At 44.1% G+C, this 11,646-nt stretch overlaps 1 protein-coding gene across 1 annotated transcript; it reads left to right on the forward strand.

The window, feature by feature from the left end:
* Positions 1 to 996: 996 nt before the first annotated feature.
* On the forward strand, positions 997 to 10,724 carry LOC308119588 (RNA polymerase II elongation factor ELL-like). Its single transcript, XM_080479693.1, has 12 exons — positions 997 to 1,463; positions 3,582 to 3,626; positions 3,761 to 3,882; positions 4,825 to 4,985; positions 5,917 to 6,215; positions 6,437 to 6,561; positions 7,322 to 7,805; positions 7,893 to 7,977; positions 8,112 to 8,178; positions 8,277 to 8,448; positions 9,390 to 9,434; positions 9,567 to 10,724. The coding sequence occupies exons 1-12, from the start codon at positions 1,290 to 1,292 to the stop codon at positions 9,693 to 9,695; spliced, it is 1,908 nt and encodes a 635-aa protein (XP_080335819.1). The 5' UTR covers positions 997 to 1,289; the 3' UTR covers positions 9,696 to 10,724.
* Positions 10,725 to 11,646: the final 922 nt, after the last annotated feature.

The following is an 11,646-nucleotide window of genomic DNA, read 5'->3' on the forward strand; positions in this document are numbered from 1 at the left end:
AACAGTAGTTTATCAAAACTGCATGACACATTCAAGGTGCGATGTCTTAGTGGGAAGGAGGTACACCTCTCCCTCTGGTCTATGCTTTCTCACTTCAGCGCACTTCTACTGTACCTCAACACACTGAACAAAACACATCAAATAATTATTTCAAAGTAAAGCAGAGCTGTCAAGCCTCACACAATGAGGGTTACATTTGTTTGAGCAACTTGACTAAACCAGTGCTCAAAATCAAGAAATACAATTTTGGGTTGATTCCAAATATCATCCATCCATCCATCCATCTTCTACACCCCGTAATCCTGTTCAGGGTCGCGGGGAGCCGATCCCAGGTGACCATGGGCGAGGGCAGGATCCCCCCCTGGATGAGTCGCCTGTCCATCACAGGGCAAACCCACAGAGACAGACGACCACATACACTCACACGCCCACATCGGGGCAATTTAGGGTCACCAATTAACCTCACATGCACGTTTCTGGACCGTGGGAGGAAACCTTTGCACACACAGGGAGAACATTCAGACTCCACGCAGGAAAGGCTCGGCCAGTATTTGAACCCACAACCTTGTTGCTGTGAGGCAAGACCGCCAACCGTCCACATGTCATGCATCGTCAAAATAAGAGATATTGTTTTCAATGAATCTATATAAGCAAAACATAACATTTGTTGATGTTTTTTTAATGAATCTTTTTACTTTGTTATTCTGTTTACGTGACTTGATTGCATATGAAGTTGTAAAGCTTTGTATTTTATTGAAATGTTGATATGATGTGATTTTAACACTGTATTTATTAGGTTTTTTTGTCAACAGTCCTGGGAAATCCCATACTTTTTTGAAATGTGTTTTCCCACCACCGTTATAGAGGAGGTATGTGGTTGTCATGAGAAGCTGCCCAAAGGCCCTGGATGAAAATCTCACATCTCTGGAGATCTCACAAATCTGGTAAGACCAGTTTTATAATCGGCGCGTGTCTCTTAAAGCCGCCAAGAGAAACGCAATAGAACCGAAAGAGAGGAAACCGGAGCGTGATTTCCCTCCTGCGATAGAAAGAAAGGCAAGACAGAAAAAAAAAAAGTAGAAGTGGTTACGTAAGCCCTACGTAACGGTTTATTTATGTCTCTCGACCAATCGGAGCCCTCCTCCGTTCAGCCGTCATGACGTAATGCGATCTACTCCAGAATAGCGCGCGGCGGAGGAGCAGCCACACGGAACCGTGGAGGAGCCTTTTCTCTCTCCGGCTCGTCTGGCCAATGTTTCTGTATTTATGTGGCTTTTCTCTGGCTCGGTATGAGCTCGGCGGAGGGGCGGACCGGCGGCGGCGCCGGCATGTCGGAGCTGAAGGAGAGCCGGTGCTACGGACTGTCCAGCGGTAAACTGAACCGCGGCGGTAATGTCTCCGTTTTTCACGTCAAACTCACTGACAGCGCGGCAAGAGCCATCGGTACCTTTGAAAACGGCAAGGTGGGTCACTGTTTACCTGTTTTAACCCTCAAATAACCACCCGCCGCGCTCACGGGGAGGCGAATTTTGGTTGTAGCACTTGACTTCAAATACAGAAGTAAAGAGAAGGTGGCGAGGGCGGGTTGCTGCTTCTGCGTTACGACCCAAGTTGTCCACTCTCTCTCTACCTCTCTCGCTCGCTCGCGCTCTCTCTCTCTCTCTTCTCGCACGAGCCCCCCGATCAGCAGGGAAATGAAAATACGTGTTGCATAATACAACGCGGAAACGCTTCGCTGTGAGATGATGCTTGTAACAAAGCTGCTGGCCAAGTCGTTACAAGCTGCTGGCAAGTCTGATGAATGCTAATCATGAGTGTGAGAGGGAGGGAGAGAAGAAAGCTGCTGGTAGGAGGGGATTCTGGACTCAATCTGGGAGCTGGACTACTTCATCTCTTTTTTTCTTTTTGGGGGGGGGGGGGCTTGAACAGATGCCTCAGTTTCTCTCATTTCAATTCAGTTTTCTGCACATGGAACCTTCTCATGGGGACTTTTAATAGAGGAGAAACCCAGCAGCCCGCGACCAAAGTCCCATTGAGCAGCGAAACATGGCTCAGAGGTGGACACAGGAGACGGATGGAGAGTGGAGAGATGTGGAAAGAATCAAAATCTCTAAATATTTGACCCAGTTGATCACAGATGAATCAGACGCAGCAGGAAGTCGAAAGAGAAGAGTCATCTGCATTTCCTCAATTCAGTAATTCCTAGAAATAGAGAATGGAAACTCCTCAATGAAGAAATTGCAGCTCAATGAATGAGTGGAAAAAAAACAACCAAAAAAAAAAAAACCCCCAGTGTCAGAACAGAAAAAGATGAGAGAACACATAAAATGCACACAGCACGGTTTGGCTGGATGCATTCACTTTCTTTCTTTAGCTTTACATGTGGCTATTCATAACCTAGTTTATCACCATCATAGATCGTAATAAATAAAACACCTCGACGTGTTGCCAGGTCAGAGTTTATACTGGCAGCCGTTTTACATTCGGCAGTCATCAGCAGGTGGGCTTACAACCCCCTCCCTCCCCTCCCCTCCATTCAAAGGTCAGTTAAATTCTGGCACATCTCATAGTTTCCATCCATGCCACAACCGCGTTACTTAACACCGTCATTTCTGCATTTCCCGGCAGTCAAATGTACCTCTGGGTGACAAGTGACAGGCCGGTTTGTTACTGTTTCACTGTGAAGTGGCTGCGTTTGAACTCAGCCGGCGCTCTCTTTTAAACCTAATTTGATTATTTAAAGCACACAGATACATGAGTGCCATTGTAGCCCACGGTGCTTGCATACAAGGAGGCACTTTTGAAAATGTCAGGGAAGATGTGTTGCAGCAAAAAGAGTATACAGTCGTATCCATAAATATTTGGACGTCGACACAATTTTCAGCCGACGACCAAAATGTTTGTTGAAATCAGGATGAGCCTTACATGAAAACTTTTAGCTTAAATTTGAGGCTATGTTCTTTCAGACCGGGTGAACAAGCGAGACACATCTCATAGGCGTCGTCCAGCTTTTTTTTAAGGGACCCAGAAGGGATTTTGGTTTCAGTTCATCCCTCCATAAGAAGTCTAAAAGTCTGTAAATATCAGTGAAGCATGCCAGATAAACCAAAACACACTGATCAGAGAGATGGTATATTAGAAGCAAAACTATGTCAAGCAGGTGTGGCAGGTGACAAAGGAATCCATTCAGGTCTTCGTGACAGTGGATGAAGTAGCATTAGATTTGATTGGACGAGAACAAGATTATCGCCGCAGTCCACCTGCATTTCTGTGGCTTTTGGGTGTGTGTCTGGCAGATAAATTAATTAGAACTTTATACACATTGCATGGATATGAAGACATGCTCACGGGCCAAACCAGCCACAGCATGCTGTGAATCAATAAGCCGCAAAATGAGTTGAGACTGCAGCACGGGCACGTATGGAAACAACAAGAAGACTTTGTGTGTTTCATGTTCAAGTGCCAGTAGTGTAACTATGGTACCGGTATTACTAGTTTGCGTTTAGCTATGTGTGCATGGATTCCAGGACTTTAATCTCGTGTTGTCTTTCTTTTTTCTTTTTTTTTCTTCTTCCCGGCAGGGCTGGTCCTCCAATCCCACCGTCTGTTTTAATGGCAGTCAAGGGGTAAGCTGAGCGTGGCATTACTGCTCACATGCAGTAATTCATTGATTGAATTTCACTGAGTCTGCTCATATTCGAATGTGTCGCATGTCGGTCACCCCATCTTTACTTCACTCTGTCTTTACTGCTCTCCACAGAGAATCACCATCCCTTGCTCAGAGAATCAAGAAGACTTTAAGAGTTTTACTTTTGGCGTGACTAATGTTGCCCGCGATAATCCAAACGGAAGCTTTGACTGTGTCCAACAGCTCAGCTCAGGGTAAAAACACACTTTAATTCTGAGTTTATGAGGGCTGTCTACAATTTGTTTTGTCCGGTGATTACGTGATTGTGGTCATTGTCTACATGTTTGCCACGGTCTATATGAATGGAGGCTGCACACGGTCACAATATCAACACTGACACTATGCATGTCACCAAAGAGAGACTGAACTGCAACAAGTCATGCTTCCATGCACGTCAACATATCTGACCAATCAGATGCAGCATTGCTGCCCTGGATTGCGTTGATTAAATTTCACTTCATCATTCCAACATTACATCAAACCTGGTGGCACCAGGCCGGGGTCACAAGCACAAAAACCAAGGAAATCTAATAAACAAAAAAAAACAAGTCAACAAGCTGCTCCGCTGCTGAAAGGCTGTACAGCTGCTTGTATCTGAGAAAAGCAAGAGCAGGATGATTTGAAAGCCCAAAGCACAAAGCACCACATCATATATTAAGTGTTTGTATCACAATACTCCTCAACAATATCACATGTTTAAGTGAGACTTTGTAATATATAGTAATATTTATGGTGCATTTCTAATTTAAACGTTAGAAAGTGTCATTCCTCTGCTGCTCAGCCAGAGTCGTTTTATTGATCTTTAAATGTCAGGAGGGGGGGGGGGGGGTTCTGACTGCACAAGTGTACGAGAGCAGAGAAAGGCGGAGAGAGAAATTTGATAAATGTCAGTTGTTTGAAAATGTTCCTGAAATAATTCATCAAATCTGTTGTTGAGTCCCGACGCAGTTATTCAATGTCCATCTTGAAAGCTGGAGCGCCATGCGAAGTAGTCTGACTGATGCAGTCCAACGCATTTTGTCAAGCAACGACGTTCTCACAAACAATCTTTTTTATTTGAAATGGATGATATGTGGGAGTTCTGAGTGCTCCGTCAGATCGCTGTCTGTACACGCTGTCTTCCCTCCTTCTCTCAGCACGGCCGAGGAGCTGTCATGTCTTGGGGTGATTCAGAAGAAGATGACAGTCAACGCTACAGATGACTCGTACGATAAGGCCCGTCAGAGCATGGCCCAGGCCGAGGAGGAGACGCGCAGCCGAGGGGCCATTGTCATCAAACACGGAGGGCGCTACCAGGGTAGGAAGTTCTAGGATGGGCTCACGTGTCGGCTGAGTCTGCCTGGTTATACAACAGATAACTCCAGCTGAGCGATGAGACTGGCCTCAAGACAAATTTGTACTGTGCTGATAATATCCACAAAACACAGTCGGCCATATTGCATCGGTTGCCCTGGCAACATGTGTAGTTACCATTGACATAGTGAGAGCCTGTGTTAATTTCCTCCTGCATGTTTTGACCGACTCACTCAACTTTATATTCGACGCGTTCGTGACACGCGCGTGTTTGTTTTACACCCAGTGGTTTGAGAGGGTACCGTGTCTGTTAACTACAAACACAAGCACACAGCACAGACTGACGATTTGACTTGGCTTTTTTTTTTTCTTTCTGCCACCACAGCTTTTTGTGTCACTCCACCAAACCACTTCCTTCTGGATGCAGAAACAAGCACACATGATCATATTTAGACATTTGTTGTCAGTCATGAGTCTCCCATGTCAGGCGAATTGCGAAAAAAAAAAAAAAAAAAAAAAAAAAAAATTGCTTTACTCACTGCAGGCTTGTGCAACTGTGTGGTTTTTTTCTTAAATGAGATGGCAGCTTTGGCTCACTGATGTTTGTGTTTGTAACCTGGATGTCGGTTTTGAAGGGGTGAAATGAGGTATTTTCCTCTTTTGATCCAGTATTCTGCTGGAGGTAAGAGTCGAGGGGGAAGGAAAGTCCTCCCTCCCTCGTGTGTGTGATCCTTCCACATCAAGCCTGAAATAGCGACAGTTAACACACGTTTACAGCCCATTCGCTCTCTAATGAGCAGCATTTCAAGACAAGCAAGGGCCGCAGCACATTTGATGGCGGAAGCCCCTGTGACGTTCAACACATCTCTTTGAAGATATTCTTGCTTCATTTGTGAAGGGCTTTCTTTGACGAGTGATTTCCTGCTCTCCTCCAGGCAAAAGGGTAACGGTTCGACCGCCAGGTCCCGGACTGGCCGGCCTGACCAAGCCCAAACATTCATCCCCGTCTCTGCTGAGCAACATAAAGAGGGGAGCCGGAATGTCCAAGCTCAAGAAGGGTGCCGGTACGTCACACAGGAAGAGTGTGGGTGACATGCAGGAGAGGCCTCTGAGAGAGAGGGTGACCCACCTGCTGGCTCTGAGGCCCTACAAGAGACCGGAGCTCATCCTCCGCCTGCAGAAAGATGGACTGAATGGAGGAGACAAAGACATGCTGGACACTGTACTGATGGAGGTAAAGCTTTTCGTTTGCATGTAAACATGCATATTGTTAACCTGACGACAATGAGCCTGAGCCTGAAAGACTGTTGCACATGTATTCAAGTTAGACATGTTTTCTTTGTTTTTTTAACACTTTAAAATCTCATGAATCATCCCATGAATGTTAGGTAAGACACAATTCTCTGAAATTGCACTGAAGACCTTCCTCTATTGTGTTTTTGTGTTTGTTTACAGGTTGGCCAGCTCAATAACAGAGACAACACATTTGTTCTGAAGGACGGTCTCTACAAAGAGCTGCGCAAGGATTGGCCAGGATACAGTTCAGGCGACCAGCAGCTTCTTAAACGCATCCTTGTCAGGTAACACGAATGTCCTGCAGCCGTCTGATCAGAGGAAATTTGCATTTGATAGTCAATAGTCACTCTTCAGTCGTGTTTTTCTCGACTGAAGAGCTGTGGAGATTCTGTAAATAAAATGTTATGATTGTTTTTTTTTAAGTACATGCTGCCAAAAGAATTTCCATCTAGTAACTTTCCATGTGAGGAAACAACCTGATGACCATTTAAAATAAAAAATAAAATCCACAAATATTTCTTTCAGTAGATGGAAGCTATTGACTTTGTCGTGCGGCTCGATGTTGTGATACTGTGATGCCGAGTCCAGATCAGATCTTTGATGGATGCGATTGTTTCGCAAAGACGGAGGACACTTTAAGAATGGAGCTGAAATGAAACAACGGGAAGATTTTAAAGACAATATCAGTATTTGATTTTGACTGACCTATTTTTCACTTCTTGCAGCGATTAATGCTGCTGCTTTACAGTTGGATGATATTATTATTTTTTGTATTAACATTCTAATACATTATAATAATACTTTAAAAAGAATGAAACAAATCAAATCAATGAAAATAACTATTACAACAAAGCCACAGGATCCTGGTTGGAGGCTTTTCTGTACAGTCTAAGGGCCTGCATGTTAATCCTTTCACCTATATGCGTTAGTCATTATTCATCTCATGTTATTTCCTGACACTTGAACAAAGTGTAGACATGAACGTTATGAATACATATGGAGCAATGTTGTTCAATTGGTTGATTTGCTGTGTTATTCGTGCAGGAGATTGTTTCAACCGCAACAGAACCTCTTGGCTGTCCCTGAAGCCCAGGTCAGCCCACTGCGAGACACCCCCAACTCTTCACCAGCACACCGCTGCAAACCGTCCCTGCCAGAGGAATACACAGACCCCCTGGCCAATAAGAAGCCCAGGATATCCCATATGTCCAGCAAAGCAGCCGGTGACAAGTCGAGACCGAGGCCACCTGAACCTCCGGCGCATAAAGACGTCACAGACTCGACGGCGGACGACGGCAAAAGGAACTCGCTCGACCCTGAAACACTGTTGGACTCCTTGTCAGAATTCTGTCAGCAGGAAGCTGAAGTGGCTGAAAGGTTGGAGCCGAACGCTACGGCAGCTCAGAAAGGATCAGAAAACCCCGAAGGCGAAACTCCGCCAAACGCCGACCGCTCGCCTTCACCTCTCATGGTGCCCAGTCGCAACAAACACTCCATCAAAAGGAAGAAGAGCAAACACAAAGAACATGTGAGAAAACCTCCTCGGTTCTTTCACTTTCTCCAGGTTTGCCTGCAGCTCGTTGGTTAACCTCGGTCTGTTTTTGATTTTGTAAAGGAAAAAGGCCGGTGGAAAGAAAAGAGAGACCGGAAGCTTCACAGTCATGAGGACGCAAACAGCAAAGTGTCTCTGGACTGTACAGGTGAGGACTCACTCACGATCTAGAAGTCTGAACTCCTGATCCTGACGGGGAAGGGACACTTTGTTTTCACCAGACGACACAAATCCTCATGGGGAAAACCAAATGCTTGACATGTTGTTTTGACTTGATTTCAGAACCAAGTGAAAATGTATTTGCCTCTAAAGTACTTCAAATGGACAGTGACACACCCGACTATCTTTTGTAAGTCATGCTTAATTCTTTTTTTTTTTGTTAAAATTGAGCTTACCTATGTTTTAAAAGTACTGATGTGACCAGCAGTTCCTCTTTACTCCGCTCAGGAAGTACACACCCATCTGCAGCCACGACCAGAGACAGAGCTACAAGCAGGACTTCAACAGCGAGTACAGCGAGTATCGGGATCTGCACGCTCACATCGACAGCGTCACGCGGCAGTTCATGGAGCTCGACACGCAGCTGAAGCGGCTCCACCACGAATCGCATAAATACAAGGTAGACATAAAAGCAGTCGTGGAGGACCCCTCAACAAGATTGTTGATTCATAGCGGACATGGCTTGTGCTCGGCTTCAGTTCATATTACTGATAAAGTAAACCAATAAAAGTCTGTTAGATGTTTTTCAGGGTATCATATGAACGGCCTGCGAGATGACGTAGCAAAGTGTTGGATTCTCTTATAAAAATAACTCATTTATCAGTTTATTCGCAGCGGATCAGAGTGTTAAGAGCAGTGGACCGAACGCACTGAGACCTGAGATGCAGCAGTTTAAAGTAACTCCCCTGTTGGTAGTAAAGTAGTAGTATCAAAGCGTTACGGCTGGGTTTTTGTAAAAGTGCTTTTTTTTTTTTTTTTTTTGGAAGGCTTTTTTTAAACTGCGATCCGAGAGAAGCGGCGGGCTTCTCTGGTCATTATCCTGCAGAGGAACACTGTTAAAAAACTTCCTGTGTTCTGACAGAGTGGAAACACAAACTTCTAGAGGTTGTTGCGTATTTTTGGATGCAGTGAAATTCAAAGAGAAACTATGCGTTGCACATAGAGAATTTCTTTTTTTTTTTTTTTTTTTTTTTTTTACATTTCACTGTATTTTGAACCAGGATGTATCATTAGAATATAAAAAAAAAAAGTAAAAATTGTGCTATATTCAATTCAACTTATTCAATTATTGAATTCTATTTTTGGGGCAGAATTCATTCTTACTTTTATGCCTTTTATTAATAATATACTACTATTACTATGTGTTCATGCATGATTGTGATATGGTACTCTCATTGCTTTAAACAGGTCTAATAAAATATTAAGATACACTTCTTTTTGTGTAAATTGTCAACATTAAAGCTGATGTTGTCATTATTGGCTAGAGAGTTTCTGATGTAACAAACTCAACCGTGGCTGAACTGCAAGTAACACCTTTTTCTTTCTTCTTTCTTTTGGCAGACGGTTCGTAATCAAATTCTTCAAGAGTATCGCAAAATCAAAAAGGTAGAAACTCCCTTTACGACTTTTCACTTCTTATTCAACATCTTTGTTGAGATCACGGCAACACAGTTTTATTGTTACATGAGGAAACTGTTAAATATATAGTTGTTTGTTTGTTTTGGTTTGTCCCCGCAGTCCAACCCCAGCTACAACCAGGACAAGCTTCGCTGTGAGTATCTGCACAACAAGCTGGCCCACATCAAGAAGCTCATATCGCAGTACGACCACCAGCAGCTCCGAATTGACGATTCCGCTCCAAACTGAAGCGCGTGCCGGGGACACGAGTGAATATGCCGACTTACCGTGAACCTGACGAGGTTCACATTGCTGAGTTGCCATGGAGCTGGACTCTGTGGTCTTTACGGCAAGTCTCACAGGAGCCGCTGTAAATGTCCGCGAGGTTGGGAGTTGATTTGTAGGAACCAGCAGTGGTACGATGTGGGAGGGGGGGGGGGGGGGGGGGGCAGGGGGATAAGCAGCCCGATATTATGAGATTCCTCTCTTAGAAGATGATACATTTTCTTCGGAAGGTGTTTGACTGACGGGCTGCTGTCACAGCGACATGAGACGATGACTGGCAAAGCGAGAGAAGCCGCTCGAAGGCCAAAACGGAGCTCTTCCTCCTCAAACGGAAATCATACGTGGATATGAGGTGCTAAATCGACCCACCTGTAGATTCCATCCTCATTCCACATTTGATTTCATTTTGTGAATCAAATTACTTTGGGTGTTTCCTGATGTGTTCCGTTAGCCATGTCTGTGTTCATGTTTGAAGCTGGAAGCATGAGAAAGCTGCACGCTGTACATACTCCGACGACTCATAAACGGCAGGCGACGCGTCATACAGGTGTTTTGAACCCCGGCGGCTCCGGGGCCGGTGGATCCGTCAGTATTTTGGGGTTTGATTTGATCGTCAGTGTTGTCAGTTGGGGCTCATCGACTCCTGAGCTTTGCTGGCTTTCAGACGGTTACTCATTTTGAACTGGATTCATAGTATTTCACTGGTATTACCGTCCTTCGGATGTTTCTTATTGCTGGACTACAGAGCAATGTTTATGTTGAACCCAATGTGAACTGAAAGTGTTAATCGGGGACTGTTCTAGCTGAGCTTCACTATACATGCAAATTAAAACACGTTAATCGCAGAGAGGGAGAAAGTGCTGGAGTTATTGTCACTGTAGGTTAAGAACTGAGAAATGAACAACTGTAGTTGCATGCTGTGTACTTTACAGAACGCATGAAGAATAAATCAAGAGCTTTTGTCTGAGTTTCAAATAAATTCATTTGTATTGATTGTGTGTGAGTGTATTTTCCTCATTAACAACCTTTTCTTTGAAGAGATCTTACCCATAATACTTTCAGTACTGGGGCATTTAGATTTCCTTATTTCCCATTGCATAAGTAAGTATTAATCCGTCGACAAAAACAGAATTGTTGTCATAAGAAAGCACAAAGTTCAGTGCAATCTGCACCATTACCCTCTTATCTATATTTCACCCAGAGTTTTAAATTTGCTCAGAGTAATAAACTGCTGTGGCTGTGGTGATTTTTGCAGATTGCTCCAGGGCTGTACTGCAGCGTAGGAAAACATCCTAGCAGAGTTGTACACATTCCTGGCTGGACACACAAACCTGCACAGATTGGGTGTTTTGCCAATAAACGCAAGTCTCCTTATCTTTAGCGAAGGCAGTGAGATCAGGACATGAAGATCACAGTGGAGGGTCCTGAAGGCAGAGTTTAGCCTCCTCCACACTGGAGAGCCAGTGAAGCTGCATTCATATGAATTGTGTTCCTGTGATCCAGCTCACTACAGTACATACTTTTTTCTGATGTCGGTCTTTCAACAGGGTTTGTGTCTCTTGAAGGAAAGCCTATTTAGGTTTGCATTTTCTATATCTTTGGCCGAAAATTGTGATTTTTTTAAAATTGTTTTTTAAAAACATTTTCTGCATGAATCTTTCTGAATCCTAATGTTCACAGAATTTGTTTCTAACCATAAAAATGCGATGGAAATTTGTTTAAAATGTGTCAAAAGCAGCACGCGAGGGACAGAACCCTGAGGTTAAATGTATTTTATTGTCATTTTCTGTAATTAAGTCTACTTGGAAATAGCTTTATGTATCGCTTACAGCCATTGGCTGTTTGGTGATGACGTAGGCTCAAGCCTATTGGGTGAATCAGTGAGCAGGCCTCCGATTGGTCCATTCTCCTCTCG

Source organism: Lipophrys pholis (genome assembly GCF_963383615.2).
Source record: "Lipophrys pholis genome assembly, chromosome: 14".
NCBI lineage: Eukaryota > Metazoa > Chordata > Actinopteri > Blenniiformes > Blenniidae > Lipophrys > Lipophrys pholis.